The sequence below is a fragment of the Nothobranchius furzeri genome, chromosome 11 (assembly GCF_043380555.1).
Source record: "Nothobranchius furzeri strain GRZ-AD chromosome 11, NfurGRZ-RIMD1, whole genome shotgun sequence".
Classification (NCBI taxonomy): domain Eukaryota; kingdom Metazoa; phylum Chordata; class Actinopteri; order Cyprinodontiformes; family Nothobranchiidae; genus Nothobranchius; species Nothobranchius furzeri.
Genome location: NC_091751.1, coordinates 35,098,961 through 35,123,935, shown reverse-complemented (window position 1 = coordinate 35,123,935; position 24,975 = coordinate 35,098,961). Strand labels below are relative to the sequence as shown.

Here is a 24,975-nt window from a genome sequence, read left to right as displayed (position 1 = left end):
GCTCCTCCTTTATCCAGGGAGGTTCTGGTTCCTCCTGGTTCAGTAGGACTTCTTCCTCTTTAGGGAAAACAAAGAATAAAAGAAAATGTTTCTACACTGATGAAAACAAAACTCTCCAACCACAATATTTAAATATCAGTCAGTGAGACGATGCTGAAGAACCAGAACCATGTTTTTGTCATTGGTGTGAACGGGCTCATGGAGCAGATGCAGAACGAGTTTCCTTCTAAATCAGCTTTTTGTGTGTTACTGTGATCTATTCATGAATGTTTATGTGTAATGCTGGTTGTGTTTAATCAGAGTTTAATCTACATACTAATACTAACAATTATAATAATAAAGTTATTATAATATTATTAATAATAGCACTGTTCCACATCCAGATGTAGAACAGTGCTTCTTCCGGCTCTTGGAGAGTACAGATGCTTTTTCCTCCTCTCCTACCCCTCTTATCCCAAGGCTCTTTGTCTGTCCTTGTGTGGACGGCACTTCTGCATTTTTTCTGGAAACTGGAAATTATTAAAAATGAATCTGGTCAGTTGGTCTCTCAACACGATTGACACAATTTTGAGAACGGGAGAAGGGGCTCCCGGATGCCCCTCTGGGACAGAGCCAGCTGGGTAGCCTAGTGAACTAGACCAAATTCTTGCTTTGCAAAGTTTGGTCTAGGAACGCTCCACTGGAACCTCTGCAGCCCCTAGCAGCATTCTGGCTGGCCAATCACAGCTCTCTAGAGGGGTTTCAAACACATAAAGAGCTGTGATTGGTCCATAATGGTGGGCCAATCATAGTGCTCTATCTGCTTAGTGAACAAATCACAGAGCTTTATCCGCTTTGTGGGCCAATCAGGGCACTCTATATGCCTGGTGGGTGGGATGATGCAACAGAGTGAAACAAGAGTATGTCACATTCATTGTCCAGTGGAATGTGGAGATCATTTGAAAGACAACGGTAGAACCCGCCCCACAACCAAGAGCCGTCAATGGAGCGTGGCCAGACTAAATAATACATTTATTTAGTTTGGCTTGCCAGGCTACCAGCTGGACTCCTGGAAACAGTGGAACCTGATCTGCCTCTCTCAACTGTCTGTAGAGGATTCTGAAGACATCTGGATATTCATGGTGTTGGTGTTGGGATTCCTGCTGTTTGGCCTGAGCGGTTGCCTGGCAGTTACCTGGCTTAATGAGCTTTCGAGGAATATTGGCTCAATCCCGAAGTTCAGGGATGGATTACGCCGCGCTGTGAACGCACAAACTCATGTAATTGTTGAGATGAGTCGTAAACTTGGAACATTGGCTGAGATTCAGGCTCTGGCACAGAAGATTGATTCGATCAAGGAGAGAGTTAATGCGCCAGCATGGTTGGGAATAGATTAATTTACGCCATTATTGGATCTAGAGGGGTTTGAGACCAACAAAACAAAACTTTAAGGCAGAGAGGAAATTATCTCTGTCTGTCCCCAAAACAATTTCTTATCTGAATCTGGTGCCCTTGGGCCTGTGAGGCTGAAGTGAATACTCCCCCTCAGAAGAAATGTGGAATGCTGCCGTAGCCATGGCAACTCTGTCTCCCTATCCCAGCCTGAGCGGGACTGTGACTGGTAAAGGCCGTGGAACTGTGTCCAGGAGTCAATGTGCTCTCTAACCCAATTGCCTCCCTCTCTTGCCCAAACGGAGGTGATAAGCGCTGCTTATTGTGGCTGCATGCACTGATGTGAGGAGAGTCCCAACCCTACCTCCCCACCTAGTGGACACTTACGTTGTGTGATGTCTGAAGTCTGTTGCATATCTGTCTGAGGTGTTTTTTGCATAGCAAAGCTGCCATCCCTGTGGAAGGTAACTCTGAAGTGCCTTTTTTTCCTCCACCTGACTCAATCCTCATGTAAACCCCTCTGATCTCTATTAAGGTTACGAATGACCACAGTCACCAATTCTTGTCATATGTACTGTATGTCTGATCTCAGAATTGTGTGTACTGAAACTCTAATTTCCCTCTGGGATTAATAAAGTATCTTTGAATTGAGTTGAATAGATTTTTGATAGTGTGCTGCGGCCAGGACTTAGCAGTACAGCAGGGTTAGCGGATTTGAACATACGGTATCACCTGCTTTTAAAGATGCTTTTAAACATTTCTAATCTAAACTTTATTGAGCTCCATAGCACTAACCTTCACAGTTTAGGATTATTTCTGGGTTTAGCTGTAAATCAGCTGACAGCAGCAGAGTCTTCAAATTATTCATTTGAAAGTGTGGTTCATTCAGTCACCACGTCTGCAGTGGTCTCTGGTAGGAATGAATGCCTTGTAAGGCAAACTCTGGGGGAAATGCTCAGATGAAGATGTAAGGCTTCAGCTGCAGGAAAGTGCGGCAGAACAATGTGAATGGATGAATGCTGAAGCACTTTGGAGTCCTCTGACCCTTTACAAGCATAGGTCATTTATCATGAATGCAGATGGGATGTTTGAGGGTTTGGGATGAAAGCAAACTTTCTGTGGAATAAAGTTGGAGGAAGAGGCAAGACTTCTGAGAGGTTCACGTCGAGGAGAAAAGAAGGCAGATATCAGCTGAAGGAACGTAGAGTTCAAAGGTTAAGTTGTTCCTGGAGGTTTATTAAGAAACAAATGAAGCAGAAATTCACCAGATTTATCATCCACGACCAAAGCATGAAGTCACATGGAACCGGTTTCACGTTGCACTGAGTCAGATGAGGTTTTAGACGTGAGATAAGTAACTGTGGATCATTCTAACGACAGCAGCAGAACAAAGCAGGTCTGTTTTAGGGATCCGTGTGTTTGGTTGCTGTTCGCCAATGGCCACAATGAAGAGAGGCAGAGAACATGTTTGGTTTTTTTGTAGAAATGATTCAACTTTTACTCGTAGCCTGTAGGACACAGTTTAGAGTCTGAGAATAATCTGAGATTATAGTGAAGGAACAAGCTTAACAAACTGGAGCCTTCAGACATACCCAGCCATGACTCGGGTGGAGCTGCAGTCACATTACTTTATTTCTGGAGTCTGATGTGAGAAGTAAAATATTCTCTTGCCCACATTTCTCACGTCTTCGTTGCTGCTGTGAATCTTAAACAGAAAAGTCATTTAGGTTGTTTTGTTTTACAAACACACCTGTCAGCGGGGCGTTTATGTGCTGGGCTGAAACGATCAGTACCACAGCACTGGTAAATCAGGCTGATGACTGAAACATTCACGTTTCTCAGGATTAAAGCTTCAGATGATAGACACCTCACACCCCTAATGTCTGCTAAAGGACTGCTGGATCCCTGTTGTGTTTTTATGGTGTTGTGCTTTGGCTCTCCGTCCCTGGCCCCTTTAGATGATGGAGGAGGAGCTAAAGCACCTGGAGAAAGTTGTGAGCCAGCGCTGAACAACGATTTTCTGATCAAAAAGTGATTTTAAGCATGATCACATGTCCTCCTGACTTGGCTGCTCATTTTCTGTCTCTCACTCAGCTCCAGACGAGAGACCGGTAGATCACATGACCCTACCACCAGTGTGGGTCCTTATGTGGACTCTCAAATCATATTTTTATTTACATTTTTACCAAATCTTTCACAAGAAAACGTCTTCTCATCGCTGTGAGTCTTCATGTGAGGAAACGTCTACCACACGTTCCACAGGCAAAGGCCTTCTCCCTGCTGTGGGTCCTCATGTGTAAAATCTGAAGAACCTTTGACCTGGAACCACCTAAAGGAGTTCAGGTCAGGCTGCTGAGAAGGAAATAGAAATAAATTAGGTCTCGATCACCAGTTCTGGACTGGATGAGTAGTTCTAGATAAGATCAGCAGTTCTGGACTGGACCAGTGGTTCTGGATTAGATCAGCAGTTCTGGACTGGATAAATGGTTCTGGATTAGATCAGCAGTTCTGGACTGGTTCAGTGGTTCTGAGCTGGATATGGGGTTAGAAGCTGTTTGAGTCGGGTTTTAAGCCTTAATTCTTGTTTTTATAGTATAGTTTGACTTGTAAACAATACAATATTTGTGATATGTGATAAAAAGAGTTCTAGCCTGGCAAGTCATCCTGTGTATTTGCAAAGCAACATAATTTTTGCTTTGGAAAATGACGGTCTCTAGATTCTAGGTTATAAGAGTTCGGCAAAAGAATACCATCAAAATATATGAAACAAAACCAATATAACCAGTAGAGATTCACTGGTAGCAGCTAGCTGTGTTAGATGTTTATATTCACCTGGTTCAACAGCTGGTTGTTTAAATCAGAGTGCAGAAATATGAAAAACATCAACAAAAAAATAAAAATATTCTGAAGGGAAGCAGATTCAGTCCTCCTCCAGCAGAGGGCGCGAGAGGATCATTCACTCTTTTTTCTGCTAAAATGTATTTATCTCAAACGCATTCATCTAATCTATCTGATTTTTAATTTAGAATTATGAAGAAAACATTTAAAACAAAAGATCCTTTCTAACATGTTAGAATCTGAAGTTGTTTCAATAAAATATATAAATTATTCATTTCATACGTTTTATTGGTGTCCAGATTCTCTCTAATATGCATTTAACTAAACAAATGAACAAACATGAAAGCAGAACATTCATGAAACAACCTTGAATTTTGGTTATATTTATTTTTTTGTGTGTGTTTTCATTATAAACTAATAAATCTGTGATGAATAAATATTTAATTTCCATTTACATCAAATATGTTTATGATTAATCTTATTTGATTTTCAAATGAAACTTTTGATCGGACACTCATCCTTACACTAAGCAAATTTTATTTTATTTATACATTTTTTATTTATTTTATTTATCTATTCAAATTTAAATTTTAAGAAACTTTTGTTTAACACAAAGTTAAAAGTTTTGCATTTTTATTTTTTCTGATTTTTTGTAAATAATTATTCAGTCTCGCTTCAATCTCGTTTGTTTGTTGTTGTTTTCATGACCTCAACCCCGGATTATCACGGATTTCCCGGAACTTCGTTCCTTTGCATCATTTACCGTCAGCGCGGACCACCCGGACCACCTCACCGCTCCTCCGCGGCGGAAGCTAGTCCCTCCCTGCGGCGCGTCTTCAGGCTCCGCTACTTCATCGCCGTCATGGTAATAACCGAAACCAACATGGAGGATATTACTCATGTCGTCACAAACACAATACGAGCGCGTTTTATGTTATCACGTCGAAGGTTTTTGGCGTGGAAAGCCGTGACGTAGGCAGAAGAACGAAAGCCTCTGAGGTGATAAATGGAGCTGCATCATGAGGACGAGGAAAGGCAGACTGAGATCAGATCTTCAGTTGTTCACATCTGATCCTAGCATCCTTCATCCACGCTGCTGGTCCCGGATCTCAGATACTCTCAGGATTTAATTCTGCTGAAATCTTTGGAATTTTCTCCGTTTTTTGATAAAGTTTTGTTTGTTTTTCATAAAGGTGAGTACAGCTGCTGGAGTTTCTGATGATTGAACTTTAATAACAAATAAAAACATCTGAAGATTTATTTATGTTTTATTTAAACTGAGACTAAACACCTGCAGGACGCCTCACCTGTCAGGAAACACCTGAGATTCCGTAGTTTTATTCCGGTTTACAGAAGATGGATCTCGGATTAGTCCACTAAAATCCTGAGGTTACAGTTTAGTCAAACTAATCTCTCATAATCTGGTGAATTACTGTTTCTTTAACTAACCTGCTCCATGCTGCTTCTGCAACTAGAGTCTCACAGATTACCTAGAAATTCTGACTGAAATCCGGTCATTAGTTAATCATTGGGTAATCCCACCAGATTAAAGTAAACAGCGGATTATTGATCCATAATTTATCTTCATGTGTAAATAAATCAAAACAAAACTCCAGACAGAAGATGTGGGTTTTGTTCATGAGTCTTCCTTCAGGATTACTTTTCTTGTTTAACGGGTGTTGATTCCTCCTCAGGCGGCCATGATGGCGCCGACGTTGACCAGTAGGAACTACGACTACGACACCGCCCAGCCCTACTTTCTCCTGGACAGAGAGGAGGAGGATTTCTACCCCCCTCCTCAGAGCCACCTCCTCCCTGGTCCAGGTGAGGACATTTGGAAGAAGTTTGAGCTCCTGCTGACCCCCCCTTTGTCCCCCAGCCGGACGCCCCCCCAGAATGACTCCCACCTGTCTGCTGCAGAGCACCTGGACGCTGTGTCTGACCTCCTGGATGAAGACACCAACTCCTCATCATTCCTCCAGTCCTTCATCATCCAGGACTGCATGTGGAGCAGCAGCTTTGCAGCTGCCTCCAAACTGGAGAGGATGGTCTCCAAGAGGCTGGCGTCCCTCCAGAGTCGCCGGGACTCGTCGGACACCGACAGCATTCCAGATGTGTCCTCTGAACCTCAAGTGAGCCGGTCCCAGGTGAACCCAGAGTACCTGCAGGACCTCCACACTGCAGCATCCAAATGCATCAACCCAGGTGTTGTGTTCCCGTTTGCCACAACCAGCGAGAAGCAGAACTTGGATGGAGAAGGGATGGAAATGGGATCAGAGCTGGATCTGGAATCGCCACAACTCAGCAGCAGCGACAGCGAATCAGGTGGGAATCAGGCTTTTATTGTGAAAAACCCTACTGCCTTTAACACCACCCAAGCTCCTGAGATCAGATGCCTGCTGCACGCTGCACACACCCATGTCCTCATGCATCCTGAGAAATGTAGGAAACATAAGTAGAGCATCTGCCATGAACTCATCAGACATCTGGTTTTAGTTTGTGGGAACCTAGAACCCTAGAATCTTAGAACCCTAGAACCTAACCCTAACTCTTGGGTTGGTCCGCGTTGGAATAAAACCGTAAATGTGAGAGAACAGAGGAGTCCGGTGACGAGGTTGGATTTTTCATTCTCATCTTTTTATGTTTTTAGTTTTTGAGTAGAGCCGATGCTTCACAAGGACGTGAGAAGCCGACCTGCAGGTCGAAGGTCAAACAAACAGCTGGATCAGTTTCCTGCATTCACATCCACATGTTTTGTTTTTCCACCCAGAAGAGGAAGAGGAGGATGGAGAGGAAGCAGAGATTGACGTAGTGACGGTGGACAGGCGGAGAACGTCTCGGCCCTCTGAAGCTTCACCTCTGGTCCTCAAACGCTCTCACATCAACGTCCAGCAGCACAACTACGCCGCCCCACGGCCTGTTGGTAAACGGCGGAGGACAGAGGCCACGGGAACGGGGCAGAGCAGAAGGCGGCGGTGTTGGAGTCCGTGGTACGACGGAGAAGACAAAGACAAACGCAGGACTCATAACGTCCTGGAGAGACAGCGACGCAACGAGCTGAGGGTGAGCTTTCTGTCCCTGAGGGACGAAGTCCCCGAGCTGAAGGACAAGGACAAGACGTCCAAGGTGGTGATCCTGAAGAAGGCCACGGAGTTCATCATGGAGCTCTCCGAGGAGGAGGACAGGATACGGAGGACGAAGGATGAGCTGATGAAGAGGAGCGAAGAGCTGAGAGGAAGACTCCAGCTGCTCAGGACTTTCAAATAAACCAGTTTTGTTTGTTTTGTTTGTTTTTGTTTGTTTTCATGTTGGAAGCTGAGCTCTGAGCAGCTCTGGGATCAGTTTGTATTTATTATAATTTATTACAGTGATTTTCGAAAACATCGTGTGTTTAAACAGATTTTATTTTTTTATTTCTTCTGCTGTTCTGGAGGATGTCCTCTGCAGACCTTTCAAAATAAAAGCATCTCCTGTTTGGAGCATTCTGGACGTTTGATTTGCTTTATTTCTAGTTTCTCTCCTGAAGCCAGATGTGGATAAAAGCTGTTCCTCTTCCTGATGGTGAAGTCGGCACATGCTGTCACGGCTCGACTCTCACCGGAACACCGGCACACTTCCCATTCAGAGGACGGGAATTTCTTGTGAAAGCCGATGCGATTCCTCTGGGATTAATTTGACCTCCAGGGTAAACAGAACATTTCCCTGGATTTCATTCACTGAATCGCTTTTTGCCCCTAAAAGTGATTCTGATCTCACGGAATGGTCCAGAGCGGGCCTTGGAGGCCTGGTTGTGTCATCCTGGAACATCTGACCTGACATCAAATCCAGATGTTATCTCCATGAACTCCAGAGAGAAAAGGAACTGGGTGAAAGGTGGACTCCGGTCTGAGGGAAGAGCTGATCCTCCACCCTAGACTTCATCCTCGTGTCTCCAGAACTAATGAACGTTTTCTCTTTGGAACCAGAAAATCAGCTGAAGGTGGGAAGCGAGGTGTTGAGAAGAAAAGTTTTTAGGGTCAAATTGGGAGCGAGATGTCTGGAAAACCAGCTTTATTTAGCTTCTGATTACATTTTATATTCAGAGCACGAGGACGTTGAGTTACCACAGTGTCTTCCTTCCTCTCACCAAAAGAAGCTGTGGTGAGTTTCTGCTGAGTCATGCTCCAGCCTCCAGCTGGTCCGGCTGGGTGACTCAGCGGCTTCCTGTTTCTCCTGATTTGTTCCACATGGCTAAATTTCACTTTCAGGCATGTTTGAAGTTTCTGCTGCAGATTAAATTATAATCTGCACGTTGATGCACCGACATCCACCTGGAGAGGCTCACAGGCGAGAGAACAAGTCTACATTCTGATGAGGCACAAGCAGAAGATTAGACTTCATCTTCCAAACATTCCAGGAACTGTGAGAAGTGTAGAGTTTTACCCTGGAACAGATTTCATTCCAAAGCTCTGATGACATCATCGTACATCACGTTAGGGTCAGAGGAAACAGGAAGTGAGTCGTGGCTTCTGGACCTGAGCGACTCGCTGGAATCGGATCCATAAATTTTGTTCTCTTGACTAAAACAGATGTTTGTGATTAAAATCAAATGTGAGCATTTATGTTTAGTTACGATACTGAAGAAGCGTGTGTGTGTGTGTGTGTGTGTGTGTGTGTGTGTGTGTGTGTGTGTGTGTGTGTGTGTGATTTAACCTGCTGTCTGCCACTTCTAGTTAACTAAATGAAGAAACGTGTCAACCAGAAATGCAACACACACATTTACATTCTGGTTAAATTCAGCTGGTCCTGCTCCAGTAATAGTAACTGGACAGTAAAAGTACTCTGAGCTGCTCTAACATGTACACATACTCGTATGACATTAGGAAGATAAGATCAAATGTGTCTGGATTAATAATCTGTGATGAACCGTTCCTCCAACCTGACCTCAGAGGGTCCAACTCTCCTCACCTGCACAGGTGTTTTATCTGCGTCTGCACCTGCCAACACAAATGACACAAAGCCTTATCAGCTTGTTTTAAACAGACCCAACAGAGCCGATACACCTGTTGGCCGTGTCAGAGCCAACACACCCACAGCTGCTTTGGGTTTCAGCTTGTGGGTTTTTGACAGTCATTATAAATAAACTTTCTTTCTTCTGTACTCGCCCATTTCCATCAGCTCCCATGGGAGTCCATGATGCCGCCCTCACCCACCTACGTCTCAGTGCGTCTGCTGCAGGGTTTTCCTCAACGTTGATCTTTACCCACGCCGAGCAGAACATGAAACTGTTTCTGTCAGCAGACCCCCGACAGAAAAACCACCCAGCCGCAGCGTTGTGTTTCCACACCTTCATCACAACCTTCTGTTGTTGGTTTGCATGAAGAAATAAAACAGCTTCAAGAGACAGAAGTTTTGTTTTTTTAGAAAAAAGGCCACCAATGCACACGCGCACACACACACACACACACACACATACATACAAATAGACACACACATGTGTGCGCACACACACACGCACACACACACACACGTGTGTGTGTGTGTGTGAGACAGCTGGAGGACTTTTTAAGATCTGATGGGAATTTCCCTCTTGAGAAACAGTAGAAAAATATGAAAATTCTGTGGTAAAGAAAAAAACTGAAGTTAAATTAGGAAACTCTAAATGTGTCAGAAACAGCATGTGAGTAAAAGGGTGAGTCATCTGTGTCTCCCCCACTCCATGAGGAGCGACTTCCTGGACGTCCTGGATTGGGTCGGGTATTTGGGGTTTGATGAAGAAACCAAAACCTGTCTGTGCTTTTCTGTCCATCTGGTTTCATGTTCAGAGTAAAACTGGGTGGAAAAAACACTTCTACGGATCTGCTTTTGTTGTAATGTTTTGTCTGTTTTTCTGCTTTTATTTTGCTTTTATGGTTTTAACTTTTCTTTATTTGTCTGTGAAGGGCTTTGATCTACACATACAGTAAAATGATGATGATGATAAAACAGAATTTTAGTCTTTTATTTACAATTTACAACATATATGAGTAAACCCCACCTTAGTTTCCTCTCAGAACCAGCATTTTCTGAGACACCATGAGAAAATCATTTGTAACTTTCACTAATGCAGTTTCAGTGCTGTGATACTCTAAAACCAAACTGAAATTCCTCAAACAGATCATGAGGGTTTAGATGCTCACATACTCGGATGGCCACTATTTTCTCCAGGACTTTGGATAAAAATGGAAGGTTAGATATTTGTCTATAATTCGTATTCATGTCACTTTTTTTATATAAGTGATCAGATGAAGTTCAGCAGGAAAATGATGATGAGTGTGAGACAGGGAGAGCCAGACCTGCTGAGGTGCAGGTAGGTGCTACAGTGAAGAGTGAGATGGTTTTAGTGGCTGATGAGAGGAAGATTTGAATGTGATAATAAGTGAACACAGTTTCATTTATGTAATTCCATAACAAATAGAGCTGGGCAGTACGGCTTAAGAATAAAATAAATTTTGTACGCTTCCTTAGAAATATTTGAAAAATAAGTGTTAAACTCTGCATTCTGGTGCATTTTAGGCCTCTATTTTTTCTTTTGTCCGTCTGAAAAATAATTTAGTTCCAGCTGTTGTTGTGAGTGAATTATTTCTTTTTTCATTCTGTCAGAAGCAAACTGATTTTTCTGATTGTTGGTCAGCATTGTTGTCTGATGTAGTTTAAAATATTCTGATCAGAGTCAGATCAATTGAGACTGAAAATTCACAGCTTTAGTCTTGTATTAAATCTGTTTACACATCTCTACCCAAATGTATAAGATAATATATCCTAAATTCCTATTATTAAATAAAAATAAAACAGTATTGACACAAAAACAGCTTTTTAATGATTAAAACGTCCACGTTGGCCGGTAATCAAACCTGGATCTGGCTGATGGGGAGCCTAGTCTCCTCCCCTTCTGGTTGGCTCATGGGTCCCCGATCAAAGCAAAAAAAAAAAAGTTTGGGAACTGGGCTATAAAAGTTATTTTCTTGTCTTTCTGGGCTTTGCCTTACGCCCTGAGTCACATCTGTCAGGCTTTAATAATCCTGGAGTTTCACCGTCTATTTTCTACCAGAAGCTAATGCAGGAGATAGCTAAAGGAAACTATTTTCATGTTCAGCCTGCATGAAAAACTCAGTGACACATTATAATCAGAAATAATCATTAAGTGTACTTTTTTCAGTGAGCTGGACCTATATATTGACCTATTGACCTACAACACATCTGTTACTGTTAGATTTCCAAAATGTGTCTCCCTCCAACATTAAACTCATTCCTAAGCCCCTGTTTCTATCTACCTGATGATAAAAACTGTTTGCTTTTAATAGGAAAATCTGCAGCAGTGATGATGTCATCAGGGTTTGGAAACCAAGCCAAAGATAAACCAGATAAACCCTAAATAAACAATTCTTTACTGTAAGAAGTTTAACTTTCCCCCAACTCTCTCTCTTGACCCCCCCCCCCCTCACTCCCTTCAATCAATCAATTGATCAACTTTATTTATATAGCACTTAATCCTACAATGCATGCAACTCAAAGTGCTTAACAAATTAAAAAGGCCCCGCACACCCACATTCCCCCCTATCCCCAGTATGTTTAAAACAGTCTGACAATGAAAACCCCTTCACAACACTCATCCTGCGGCACACATGCACACGCGCACGCACACACACAAATGACACCCCCCCCCCCCCCCCGGGAAAAAAACATCGGAAAAAACACGATGGACTGAGATCAGATGACCATTCTCTCTCTCTGCCTCTCTCAATTGGAGCATATTTTATTTACTCCTGACAAATGGCGCCACCTACAGGCAACAGTTTCCATCAAAGCTGCTGCTGCTGGACTCCCATAATAAACGGAGAAACATAAACCTTCTCAAGCTCAAAAGAAGTTTTGATAGAAGGTCGAACAACTGAGTCTTTCAGGGGTACTTCTGAGTTTAAAAATGCTCGTGAAATATGTATGTGGAGTAACCAGGTAGGTAGGCCTTAAAACAAAAGCAGGATTTTTTAATTTTAGTAATTTTAATAATTTTTTATCACAATAAATTTGTAAATCTTTACTTTTTTCTTTGCATGTTTACTTGAATATTCCTTATTCAAAACAAATTAAAAATTATGTTTTATTAAAATAACTTTAATAAAATCCATGTTTGTCAGTTTGATAAAACTTGTTTCTTATAAAGGCAAAATGCTTCATTTTAGTTATTCAAAAATAAAAACAAGGTAAAAATGCTGTGTGTGTGTGTGTGTGTGTGTGTGTGTGTGTGTGTACAACCAACAGCAATCACAATATTACACCCCCTTTAAATAAAAATCTTCTTTACTCACCACTTAGAAGAGCTGCAGTCGGCGTCTCCCAGAGTTGAACCTCCTCAATACTGCTTCCTTCCATTCAGTGACAAATCTTTTAGTTAAAGGTATAGCAATCGATCTTTTATTTCCGGGTGGATCACGTCAACCATTGGTCCGCATAACTGTCAATCATTCTGGCGAAGCCTTTGCGTAAGTCCGTCGTACGTGCTCGCCCCTGGGCCAGTTTTCTCCTTAAGCATGCACACTCTTTTTTTTTCTCAACGGGTTGTGCACTTTTATCTCAACAGGTTCTTTTGAAAATGGCTGAGAGTCGCAAGAGAAAAGGTGTCTTCAAAGTCTACGAGAAGAAGAGAAAGGCCTCTGAAGTGAGAAATAAGACCAGAGTGTTTTTAGGAGACTCTTTTCAACGTTGGCGTTCGCTGAAAGAGACGGTTGGGCTGTCCACCGACGCTGCGGTCGCCTGTTTTCTGCTCGACAGGTAAGCTAAAGTTTGGCATGCTATTTGGAGGAATGCATTTGAGATTACTGCTAGAAGAACTGTATGAAAATAAAACCTGTTTTTTATTTGTTTGTGCACATCAGCTTCTGAAATATTCTACTGGCCAAATAAAGCGCGTTCTCTGCTCACGTGATTCCAACATGGCAGCGCCCAGTCTGCATGTGAAAAAAATAAAACAAATGGCGAGAGAGCTGTAAATAGAGGAAATGCTTATACTTGTTTTATTGTTGATGCATCGCCGCAATCGTCATTTCAAGTTTCGGAAAGTATGTGTACGGTGGCTGCAAAGACGGAGCAGTCTAGGATTTTATGCCTATCTACCCAAAGAGATGCACTTTGCTGACACAGAATCCTTCCGACCGTTCCTCCGTCTGTATCCTGAATCCTTCGAGAGTGTAGTGGAAACAGTCGGCTCATCGATCCGCAAAGCACCGTTTAGTTTATTTTTTTACATGCGGACAGGGGGCTGCTGCATCTGAATCTGAACACATCTTTGAGCGGAGACATTAAAGACAATGCCCTGATGCATGAATCAAACAATAAAGTAAAACACATAAGGGAATGTCATATTTAGTGTAGCATGAATTTATTAGAGGTAGTTTCAAATGTAGAGCTGGATGACCTTCAGAAGAATATACTTTAAAGAATATCTGTGGACATCTATATGAAATATTTGTTATATTTGGATTTTGTATAAACAAAGAACTAATATGTTTAAAATTCTATATTTGTTACAGCTATGATAACATCAGCTGTTGCAGGTTAGTTTACAAAGTACTCAGAACACACCCACTCTCAGCAAGAAAGCTTTGGTCATGCGTCAAAAACATGTGTTGGCAGTTATTGTTTATCTGGATGAACTCTGTGTTAGATGGATAAGGTGGAACTATTTTCTTTGCTGAACACATATTTTACTGTCATCAACCATAATCATCTTATACCCAAAGCATAATAATTCATTTCATGTAATTAAAAATAAATTTATACTGAACCAAGTGATTATTTATGATGATTATAATAAATAGTAATAAAGTCGAAGAATTTATTAATATTGTTATTTAATTATTATCGTGAACTTTAAGTGACCTTCTTCTGGGACGGAACAGCAGCAGATAGTGGATGATATTGAGCAGACATCATGACTCCTGAGTTAATCTGTGGACTTGAAAGTCACAGCTTGACCCAGCTGGGTAAATGTGACCGTTGCCACAAATTAGAGGACCTTCCGTGATGCTACAGAGGCTTATGGTTATGTGCACATGTTATTTTTGTCTGGAACAATGTCCTGTGACATGTTGCTGATGGGATTTGTCTTGATAGTATACAATAGTAAAAAATCAGTTCTGTTGTTTGGTCTATGTCTTTCATTAGAATTGACTGGGATGACACATTGGATGCTACTTGGACTCCTGATACAGAGATACATTCACTGTCATCGTCAGATGAGAACGATGAATTAGCTTTTTCAGAGGACGAAATCCCAGCTGAAGAAGAAGCAGAAGACCTGGATTGTGGCATTTGCATAAGGTATTTGTATTATTGTTATTTCATAATTTATTAATGGAAAGTACTTTGTTGTACTAGAACAGTTTCATATGAATGTTATATAGGTAAACATAAATGTTGTTTTTCAAAAATGCCTTCCTGCTAACAGTCTCCAAAAGTAATGCAGATGTAAAATAACTCCTGTAATGGCCCTCAACTGTCAGAACAAACAGGTTTTAGGTGTGTTTGTTTGAAAGGTTAAGCCTGATTCATGCTTCTCCGTCTGCGTCAGTGCGGAGACATGCAACGCCATTATCCGTCCTTGCGTATGGCCCCGGCAGGCACGCAAGTACATACGGAGTCGAGCCCACTTTTCCAAACATCCGTCCGTCGAGACGGAGAATGCAAGCTTGTGATTGGTCAGGGCAACACTGTCGTCTACACCGCCGCCATTGCGCCCTCAAAAACATAAAGAGAGACGAGAATAACTAGCAGCAGACACGGAGAAGCTTGAAGAATTCCTCGCGAAAAAACTCTAAAATATGAACATTTAATTGCCCCGTGACTGGAAAAGTGAAAAGATACGCAGCAAGCATTTTATTTGATGACGGAAATGACAGGAAACATGGGTTTAGAGGTGGCGAGCTCATGAAGAGGTGGAGGATGAGAGACAAATTTATCTGTGTTAAAAAGTCTCTTACATACAAAAAACACAATATAAACACACTATCTTGGACCGATACATGACGGGATACCACAGAACAGTGCTACGCCCTCTGCTGTCCTGGTGGGGAATTGCTTTGCAACACTCTCCAGGAGACGGAGAAGTATGAGAGCAAAACGCTTCCGTCAATCCGTGCGTATCTGTCCCTTGCGACGCTGACGGAGAAGCATGAATCAGGCTTTAGTTTCACATTCCAGGCTGTGTCCCAAACACATGGAGATGTGATGTCTGTCACCAGCATCCTACTGAATAGTAAAAGCTCAGGTTCATCACATGCTGAACCATTGCAATGGGTGAAAAGCTGCCAGTTTGAGTGATTGGAAGAATGTATTGTTCTCCAGGAGGTGTGTTAATATTTTTTCTTTATATTTACAGGTCTGGTGTTACACTCCCAAATGGAATGTCCTTAGAGGATTGCCCGGTGATTGGCCTTGATCAGACTGTGCATGATGACCCAGAAGACAATGAATGTGAAAGCCAGGAATTTGCCACTCCACCAGATGCAACAACAGTCTTCAGAGAAGAAGATGGAATCAGCCAGCCCGCGTCCATAGTCTATCATGACATTATAAAGCAGCTGCTGGACTTCCTTATTCTACCAATAGAAAAATGCACAATGAAGGATTCCATCACAAAGGCACCCTGTAATGCTATTAGGCCATTTGAGGTGTCTGTAAAATCAAGGTGCTCGGCAATCGTTGCAGAATGGGTGAGTTTTTCTGACATGTTATCATTAACAGCTGACAGTTATTTCTATAGTCAGATTTTCTATACTCTTTCTAAACAGATTCTCTCTTATAGATATGTCCTCATGGTCACACAGTTTGGAAATGGACTTCACAGCGACATTTCAAGTATGGAATGCTTGCTGGGGATTTTATGTTAGGTGTAAACATCCTCCTGTCTGGGAACAACTTCAACAAAATCGCTCTGCTCCACAAGTTTACGAACATAGGGATAATTAACCGAAACACCTTCTACAAAATCTAAACCAAATTTTGTCTGTCAAACATAGAAGACTTTTGGAAGAGGGATATTAGCAATATCATCAGCAAGTTGACTTCAAAGGACTCTGTTGTTCTACTCGGTTAGTAAATGAGATGACTGCTACGTATATTTTTAAAAAAGCATTTATCTGTTGGCATTGTCATATAAAGTTTGAACTAGTGTATTCCATTTGTCATTGGAAGGTGATGCCTAGATGGACAGTCCTGGGTTCTGTGCTGAGTTTTGCACATACACTGCTATGGAGAAAGACACCCAAAGTATAGTTTCGATTATCAATATGGACAAAAGACAGGTTGGAGGGAACTCTGTGGCTATGGAAAAGGTGACATTCATGGAGACCATGGATACACTCTGTCCAAAGCTGGGGAATGTCACAGAGTTTTGCACAGACGCCAACATTCAAATATCAGCACTGTTTAGTAAACCCAAAATTCCACTATCTCCGCTCTGCCCCCTGCTGCCGCTCGCTTCCGAACTCAAATTATACACTCCGCTCCGGTGCGGAGACCTGAGGTGCGCAAACAGGCATGTGCGGGATTTTCGAGATCTTGCGATACAGTCCGAGCAATAAACGCGGAAGTTAGATCCAAACACCCGTTGTGTGGGAGAAGCATCGAAATGAACTGTTTAATCTGCCCATCATTTGTGTTGAGAGATCAGCAGTGTTTGGATCAACAAAGGGTGACTACTTTGATAGTGGAAACTGTATTTATGGTTTATTTTTGTGCATTTAAAGTTCAACCGCCATTGATAGTTGTTAAAATTTGTTAAACCTGTGCATATGAAACAAAAAACACCTTTTGTTTATCGATTTATTGTGAAATAACGGAAGTTGTGCTTGCTCCCTTTCCTGTTGGGCGGTTGTGGTTTCTGTCCATTGACTGCGGAGGTGCACCGGCGCCCGGCAAAAATAGAATCAATCCTATTTTTGCCGGACGGCGGAATGGCGGGCGGCGCACTGCGCCGCACGGCCGCAGTAGTGGAACAGCTCTGATTGACTTCAACGGGACCGTTTTTGCTGCGGAGTTCGTGCCGGAGCGGAGCGCAGCGGAGATAGTGGAATTTTGGGGTAAGTGTCTGTTACCAATATTATTCACATAAAAATACTGATGGATTAATGACGTTTAATACATTATACATATTACTGATGTTTTAATAAGATTTCTGACTGGATGTTTTACAGACAATGGGCAATACAAAAACTGTGGCGTTAAACACAGCCTGGATATCTGGCACGGTGCAAAGAACCTCTGTATAAGATTCAAGCTGTACGTGTGTTGTTACTGCTCTTCTTTTATTCTGGTAAGATACCATTATTTCATTTCTATACTCTATTTTTTCAGGCTGGACGAGAGAAGGACTGTGCCCTGCTTCTGATTTGGAACAGAGACATTTGCAACCACTTTTGGTACTGCTGTAAGGAAGCCACATCTTTTGAAGCTTTGATTGTAAGTTTTATTTCCTAGATATAAATTATAAGAAATTGTGGAAATGGTGTGTTTCTAATAATTTCATAGTGAACATGATTCACTGACCTTATAAATTGTATTACAGGATCCATGGGCTGGAATTCTGCATCATGTGACAAATGAACATCAGTGGTACTTCGGGGCCTGTCGACATGGTCCATTGGAGAAAGATAGGGATAAAGAATGGATTCCAAAGAGCTCTGCTGCACTAACAAGACTCCAGAAGATAGTTTTTGATGAACGCTGGTTGAAAAACATACCAAAGTATCTGTAGTTCAGGTATAAACATATGTATTTGTATTCTAAATCACTGCCTACACCAGCCAAATGCTCTTTTTATCAGATTCTAGTATATTTGTCCTTTTTACCTTGTTTTTAATATATCTACCTCAGACCTGGAGTAGTTTCATTACCACATTCTTATGTATGCCTCCAAGCGTTTCTCCTTCACACCACCAGTGTACTCCGCTCGGACCAAGTTGGCAGGGCTGGATTATAACTACCACCTACACCGAGGAGAACTAACCAAAGCAGATGGCTCACATCAGTGCGTTTCTTATCACAGTCTACCAGCAATACTAAAGTCAATTTGTTTACACTGTAAGGAAGATTTTAAACATCATTACTTGTGGCACAAATGTAGTACAGAATGTGATTCCTCCAGCTACATCTTTTTTTTTCTACATATTTGTATGTACTCCTAGGTATGGCAGGATTTTTAACAAAAGATCTAAGATGTGGCGGCTGTACACCATCAAGAAACCCAAAATCTACAAGTACATTCCAGATCTACAGTGCGCCGTTCTCCATTCCAGAATGTTGGCTCCTAGGGTGATGACAGAAACTCAGGCTCTTGCACCTGATGATCCACGAAGGCTTGGGCTGTTGTCTGGTGGCCCCGCCCCAACAGTACAAGAGCTGAAGGAAAAGAAAGCTAGCCGAGGGCTTGGTGAGTTGCATTGTATGTTGAATGAAATCCTTCTCTGTGTAAACAGCTGTTACATGGGACACATTTACTTAGTAAATGGATAAAATTTTATATCTAGAAATGCTGCCAACCTACTTTCTTTGTTTCTACAGGTCAACCTTCTCACACGTGAGATGTCAAATGCTGTGGGTGACGAGGAGAGACAACTTGATGTTTACAACAGTACCTACATCTAAAGGGAACCAAATTTGTGATTTTATTTCAGCTGTACATAATGTGCCATATCAAACATTTTCTGGTGGATGTATGCCTTTCATAAAACATTGATTTTATACGTAAGAGCTAATTTTAAAAAATCATAATCATTTGTTTATATTTCCGCATATTTTTTAAATAAATTTTTGCTGAGGTAAATTGTTTATGTATTTATAAATGTAAATAACGTTGTGTTTGAACGCCTTGAAATACTTTTTTTTATTAAAACCTGGAAATGTTAGATATTTGAAGTGTCAGAATACAACCGTGTAATTAATCAGGTTATGAGTGTGCAAGTAAAGCTCTTGAGGTCTCTTTTTTTTTGAGGTAAATAACAAAAAGATTTATTAGGCATCAACAAATGTTTTACACTCTTGATTGAAGAAAGCTTACATACTGTCCATTTGGATCTGGGAAACGATCTCTAATTTTCCACACACAACATGAAGGTATAACAATTCTAACATCAGTTCCCAGAAGGCCATACTGCCAGACAATAAAGTTCCTGTATGCAGCATAGCGGAACTGCCTATGGCTTTCTCCCGGCTCATGGATGTCAGCCTCCGCTCTAAGGTCATTCCAGATTCGTCTGGCCAGTCTCAATGCACCTTCATTCAAGATGTATAGGTCCATGTGTGGCAACAGTGATGTACAGTTCTGTGGTTGTTGTTGACAGCATTTTTGTTCCAGCAGTGTTGCCATATTTCTGCACTGTAGGCAGATACACCAGCTGGGTGACTGTGGAGGACAAGGTCCAGGTTGAGGGTGATCAGGGGTGAGACTCATCAGGTCAAAGATGAGACTAGGTTCCCGTGTGAGACATCTTTGTAGAAGCTGTTGGCACTCTTCTAGCGTCAGTCTGTTTATCCTAGCCTGTGAATGCAAAATCACACTTTTAAATTGTTGTGCTTGGCTAATGGACTCATAAAACTTTCAGATACTACATGTTACAGGCATAAGGACCTTGAGTGCAAAATGTTTGGAATAAAATGAAGGAAGTACATTCACAACATTTTTCGGTGTATTCACTGTAGCACAATGTAACTAATAATGTTGGATAGAGCAGAGTATGTTATGAATACGTTAGAATAAATCTGCATAACATTTCACACATTCAAAATCGGGATAATCATACAGATGAAATAATTGGACTCGTAATGGAGCATAGGGCTGCTCAATTAATCGAATTTTAATCACAATTACGATCTGAGTTTTGAACGATTATGAAAACAAAACGGGCCGATTATTTGCTCCTCCCACTTGCGCTGCCCTGAGTTGCAAATGAAGCGCTCCTCCCACAGTGTTGCCAACTTAGTGACTTTGACGCTATTTCTAGCAGCTTTTCAGACCCCCTTCTTGACTTTTTTAATCTTAAAAGTACCTGGCGAACACCTCAGAAACATCTCTGGTAACCCTTAGCTACTTTCTGGATAACTGTCGTCGACATTTCCTGCAGGTTAGCTAAACACTCCGCCTGCGCTCCGGACCGTTCTTCAGGACATTAGGAAAGGGAATGATGTAGTGATGTGTCAGTCGCTACAGAAACAGCTCTCGGAGCCGGCTCCCTGTTGGAGTAACCACAGTGAGTGACACACACCGCACCTGCGGACTCCTGAGCCACTAAAAACGGCTAAATGTGCGTGTGCTTAACACACGTGCAGCTTGCCACTGATTGCTGTGAGACCAGGTTGGGGGGTGGGGGTGCAGCTGTGGTTGGGACAATCATTACATTAACTGATGGACCTGTAAATAAATTGTTTATAAATAAGGTAGAAATAAGTTCCTCACACTGATAACTAATAACTAATCTCTCTGAGGACACGGTGCTAGTGCACGCTCCTACAGCACCTTGACACGACTCAATAAATGTTATGCAACATTTTGTGAACATCAATTTATTTGCATGTATTTGTTATAAATGCCACTGTATAATTCCTGCTGTCAGTATTTGCAAGATGTTATTTGGGTCTGTACTGGTTAGACTTAAATGAGTTAAACCAAGGTCTATAGCCCTTGGGTCATAAACTATGAGCTGTAAGTATATTGGTCTTTTTATACTGGGAATCAGGAGTTATTTTAGTGATCATCTTGTTTCTTATTTACTTTTGTCCTGATTGTGCCCTGAGCAATTTTATGACTGAATAAAAACAAATAAAAAACATAAATTGAAAAATCGTCCTAAATAATCGAGATCTCAATCTCAGTCACAAAAATCGTGATTATTGTTTTTGCCATAATTGAGCAGCCCTAATGGAGCAAATGTAAAATAAAGGCTTTGCTTTTGGCGTTTTTTTGCGCATAATTATGATAAGTTATTTATATGTGCACTCATACCTCTTCCACTGCCACCAACTGTTGCCGGAGTTGTTGGACCCTTTCTAAGTCATCCCGTGTAAGGTCAGCGAGCAGACCCCCACGGGTTCTAGCTTGACCTCGAACTCGACGTCGACCTCTGACACGGCCGCCTCCTTCCTGCTCTCGGCTGCCGCGGGTGGTTGAAGCTGTGGCTCTTCCGGCCCTGGATCGTCTCACTCGGTCTCTAGGTGCACCCCTCATCCTGGATCTTGGTCGGGATGGACCGGGCACGGGCTCGTAGTCCATATCGGAACCAAAAAGACTTTCCTCAGGAAAGCTCTAAACCAATCAGCAAAACAATATAACTTATATGCTAATTGATAGCTTTTTTGTAATGCTTTAGTTAGCTATGAAGATGCTCGTAATGCTACATGGAATATAACTTACTGGTGGAGAATCCGACATTGTGGGAAAAAAAGAAGTTGCTACAGTCAACAGGTGCAAAGTCGGCAGTTGCTTGGAAACAGAGCGTGCACGAGCACGCTCCACGGACTGGTAGAGGGGTGCGCATGACCATTTTAAAGAACGTTAAATGGGCGGTTCTTCAGAAACATTGATTGCTACACCTTTAAGTCTCTTTCAAAGGCCAGCTGCACTAAATGTGCTTTTCGTTGGTGAAGCATGCTGAGTCTATTGTCTGTGAGAACACTTTTTAAAGTAGAAAAGTTTGGGAGAGCGGGTTTTGGAGAGCCCGCTACAGCTGGGATTGGCGCTAAAATCTTCATGCACCGGTGTTCTGACAAAACGTCCTACTTTGGCAAAACGTCCTACTGTACGTAATTTATGCACATTTCTGCTGCCAAACAATAATTCCAGCACAAATTTGAGTAGGTATGACGGTTAGCCACTTAACTTTGCCCATCAGAGTATGTTTGTAGCTGATATTCATAAAGCCAGTACGGTTTGACACTTCTTTTTACCCTTTAAAGTGTGCTTCATAAAGGTAGTATGCTTTGGCACATAATTCTTTTGCTTCTAGTTTATAATAACAACAGTAGCATGCTTGAAGTTTTAGGAAGAGGTCCAGTAAGATCTATACCAATAAGTTCCCACACTTTAGACACCTATCAAGGACAAATTAATAATTTGAATAACAATTTGTATAATGTACACATTAACATCAATGGTTAAAATTAGTTGGCAAACCCTCCTGCCTTTATGAATGTGAACTAGAAGCATAGTTTGATGGGTAAAAGGGGCATAATATTTACCTGAATACACTGCAACGGTTGCACAGCAGTCAGTGGTTTCCCAACTTTTTGACACTGGTCACATTCCAGAATCTTTAAGGTAGAAATGTTTATGGAGTTCACGTAAATGTTCAACGTTCTCATTTATGAAAAAAAATCAAATAAAACCACTTAATGATATATTCTCTAACAAACAAACAATTTAGCAACAATACTTTGTCTGTGTCTTCTAATCAATGCCTGGCCTACAGGTTATTACTGTAATATCACTAATTAACCATATTTATTTATATTTTGCAAGTACACAGTTTCTCTTTTAACTGATATCAAAAAATTTGCTTATTTTAAACGGTATTTAACAACAATACAAACAGTTAATACATACCCATGTTTTAATGTCAACTGTCATACCAAACCAGTAAAATCTGGAACACACTGCATTTAGCGTTTTGTGTGTGCCAGTGTGTCCTCCAATTGGAGCTGAATGAAACTCATGAAATATCTTCCTGGCATCATCCATGGTTTTTACTACTCTTCTGGTTCCAACAAAGAGTTCTCCATCTGCAGTAAAACAATATATATTTAGAAATTAATTTAAACACATATATGAGTTGTTAGGATTAACAATAAATTACTGACCCTTTTGATTGAATTTTGAGGCATATCTTCTGAGGTTTTGCCTCTGAGCCTTGTCATATCCTGAAGGGTAGGAGCCCGCAGAAATTAATGCGTAAATCTCTTCCCACTTCTTCTCCATATCTACGAATGTAAGGAGAAATTTTCTTCTGAGCTTCAGGCGGAGTGTTTAGCTAACCTGCAGGAAATGTCAACGACAGTTATCCAGAAAGTAGCTAAGGGTTACCAGAGATGTTTCTGAGGTGTTCGCTAGGTACTTTTAAGATTTAAAAAGTCAAGAAGGGGGTCTGAAAAGCTGTTGGAAATAGCGTCAAAGTCGCCAAGTTGGCAACACTGTGGGAGGAGCGCTTCATTTGCAACTCAGGGCAGCGCAAGTGGGAGGAGCAAATAATCGGCTTGTTTTGTTTGTATAATCATTCAAAACTCAGATCGTAATTGTGATTAAAATTCGATTAATTGAGCAGCCCTAGCTGAGACAGTTCCGTGTGTGTGTGTGTGGCCCCGAGGACAGAGGATAGGAGAACGCGCAGCTAATTAATTAAATTATTTGGTTCTGTACCTTTCTCTTCAGCACAGCCGACAAAGGTTTATGATGGGTCAGTCTTCCTGCATGCTCAGATCATTCCCTTCCCTTGCTTGAAAAATTGTTCCAAAATGACAAAGTTGAACCCACACCTTTTTTATCTGTGAATTCAATGCTGTTCGGCGAGTCTCAAAAAATAATTTGGACATCTTACTGTAAAAAAAATATACCATTAATGTAAAAAATTTATTCTAAATAAACTACAATCACATCCAGAATTGAACCCAGATCTTCTGCACGGGAGCCCGACATCTCAGTAGGTGAGCTAAAGCGCCAGTGCCGTCTTTTGTATCTGTAACATTTATATCCTTCATGACAGCTGAAACAACGTTCAAAGAACGGTTTGCAGCGAAAATGGCTATTTTGTTGCTAATTTGCAGGAAATATCAAGAAGAAAGTAGCTAAGGGTCCTCAGAAATGTAACTAGGTTCATCACTAGGCGTTAGGAACAGCGACAAAGTCGCTGAGTTGGCACTACCTCACTCTCTGCTGCTAAAGCTACTGATAGCAAATGCTACTGCTATGCCTGAGCGTGAACACGCATGAAGCAGCCTGCTCGACCCAAGCAGCTCTCTTTTTCTGTGATTTTACAGAAAAACAGGCAATCACAGTATAATGCCAGGGCTCATTCTACAGGACCAGGGCATTGCAGGAGAATGTATGAAGAAGAAATTTATCATTTCTATACATGTTTTGGCTGTCATAATGCCCCTTTAAAACACCGAAGCTGCGAGTTGTCCAAATACCACGTGTCCAGTAACTTCACAGCAGACTTAACCAAAGTTGCAAATTCGACAGTTTTGTGCAGAAAGCAGATAGCGACTTTACTTTAATATTGACAATCACAATGGCTTAAAAAATCAAGTATCAACGTCAATAAAAAGTACTAATACTTACTACTTACCTATTTTCCTGCAAATATGACAACGGAGTAGCATAAAATCACAGCCGGATGCGCTTTGCTTCCCTTTTTGTGTTGTGTGCATGCGCGCACATGCTCAGGAACAACGGGTAGGACGGTTTACATGGTAGGAGAAATTCCCAGAACATATGTGTCGGTACAAGATCTGCTCGGGTGGGTGCAAGAACGGCTCGGGGTCCGTCGACTGCCGTTAACGTCAAAGTAGATGATTGGCTGAACATGAACCTTACGGAATTACGTAATCACGTTACGTTGTTATCACGTTACGTTTTTTTTATGATTAAATGCTTATTACAATTTCTCGTGAGACAACAACACATAATTGAAACATACAAGGCATCCTTAGTAACAATTAAAAAAAAGAAACTTAAAAAAGAAGCACTTATATCACAAAGTAAAA

At 41.5% G+C, this 24,975-nt stretch overlaps 3 protein-coding genes and 1 long non-coding RNA gene across 6 annotated transcripts; 3 read left to right on the top strand and 1 right to left on the bottom strand.

Moving 5' to 3' along the window:
* Positions 1-4,996: 4,996 nt before the first annotated feature.
* On the top strand, positions 4,997-7,698 carry LOC107383716 (transcriptional regulator Myc-1). Of its 2 annotated transcripts, XM_054747216.2 has the most exons (4): positions 4,997-5,402; positions 5,904-6,033; positions 6,130-6,534; positions 6,980-7,698. In XM_054747216.2, exons 2-4 carry the CDS (start codon positions 5,910-5,912, stop codon positions 7,474-7,476), a joined length of 1,026 nt encoding a protein of 341 aa, XP_054603191.2. In that variant the 5' UTR covers positions 4,997-5,402; positions 5,904-5,909; the 3' UTR covers positions 7,477-7,698. The 2 variants fall into 2 exon arrangements, with proteins under 2 accessions (XP_054603191.2, XP_015811988.3); XM_015956502.3 differs by having other exon boundaries at positions 5,904-6,534.
* Positions 7,699-9,371: 1,673 nt separating this feature from the next.
* LOC139061933 (uncharacterized) lies at positions 9,372-17,000 on the top strand. The gene is made up of 5 exons (XM_070541871.1): positions 9,372-9,555; positions 10,473-10,537; positions 12,809-12,999; positions 14,392-14,547; positions 15,605-17,000. Exons 1-5 carry the CDS (start codon positions 9,372-9,374, stop codon positions 16,113-16,115), a joined length of 1,107 nt encoding a protein of 368 aa, XP_070397972.1. The 3' UTR covers positions 16,116-17,000.
* Positions 17,001-17,012: 12 nt separating this feature from the next.
* LOC139061686 (uncharacterized) lies at positions 17,013-19,225 on the top strand. The gene is made up of 7 exons (XR_011515460.1): positions 17,013-17,306; positions 17,421-17,505; positions 17,581-17,685; positions 17,792-17,985; positions 18,144-18,306; positions 18,411-18,655; positions 18,787-19,225. It is a non-coding gene; the product is annotated as an uncharacterized lncRNA (long non-coding RNA).
* Positions 19,205-24,764, bottom strand: LOC107383711 (uncharacterized). Of its 2 annotated transcripts, none has more exons than XM_015956493.3 (6): positions 24,558-24,764; positions 23,074-23,193; positions 22,820-22,995; positions 22,456-22,527; positions 21,224-21,523; positions 19,205-19,762 (listed from the first exon to the last, which is right to left on the bottom strand). In XM_015956493.3, the coding sequence occupies exons 1-6, from the start codon at positions 24,637-24,639 to the stop codon at positions 19,256-19,258; spliced, it is 1,257 nt and encodes a 418-aa protein (XP_015811979.3). In that variant the 5' UTR covers positions 24,640-24,764; the 3' UTR covers positions 19,205-19,255. The 2 variants fall into 2 exon arrangements, with proteins under 2 accessions (XP_015811979.3, XP_015811980.1); XM_015956494.3 differs by having other exon boundaries at positions 23,074-23,248; positions 24,558-24,753.
* Positions 24,765-24,975: the final 211 nt, after the last annotated feature.

What these genes read in the sequence shown, in the direction of transcription:
- LOC107383716 (XM_015956502.3), top strand. Translation starts at nt 5,910, where the DNA reads ATGATGGCGCCGACGTTGACCAGTAGGAACTACGACTACGACACCGCC. An exon ending in CAGCAGCGACAGCGAATCAG is followed by an intron (nt 6,535 to 6,979) that starts GTGGGAATCAGG and finishes TTTTCCACCCAG; the next exon opens with AAGAGGAAGAGGAGGATGGA.
- LOC139061933 (XM_070541871.1), top strand. Translation starts at nt 9,372, where the DNA reads ATGGGAGTCCATGATGCCGCCCTCACCCACCTACGTCTCAGTGCGTCT. An exon ending in CTTCATCACAACCTTCTGTT is followed by an intron (nt 9,556 to 10,472) that starts GTTGGTTTGCAT and finishes ATAAGTGATCAG; the next exon opens with ATGAAGTTCAGCAGGAAAAT. An exon ending in GCCTGTTTTCTGCTCGACAG is followed by an intron (nt 13,000 to 14,391) that starts GTAAGCTAAAGT and finishes GTCTTTCATTAG; the next exon opens with AATTGACTGGGATGACACAT.
- LOC107383711 (XM_015956493.3), bottom strand. Translation starts at nt 24,639, where the DNA reads ATGCACACAACACAAAAAGGGAAGCAAAGCGCATCCGGCTGTGATTTT. An exon ending in CTCAAAATTCAATCAAAAGG is followed by an intron (nt 22,996 to 23,073) that starts GTCAGTAATTTA and finishes GTTTTACTGCAG; the next exon opens with ATGGAGAACTCTTTGTTGGA. An exon ending in CAGTTGACATTAAAACATGG is followed by an intron (nt 22,528 to 22,819) that starts GTATGTATTAAC and finishes TCTACCTTAAAG; the next exon opens with ATTCTGGAATGTGACCAGTG.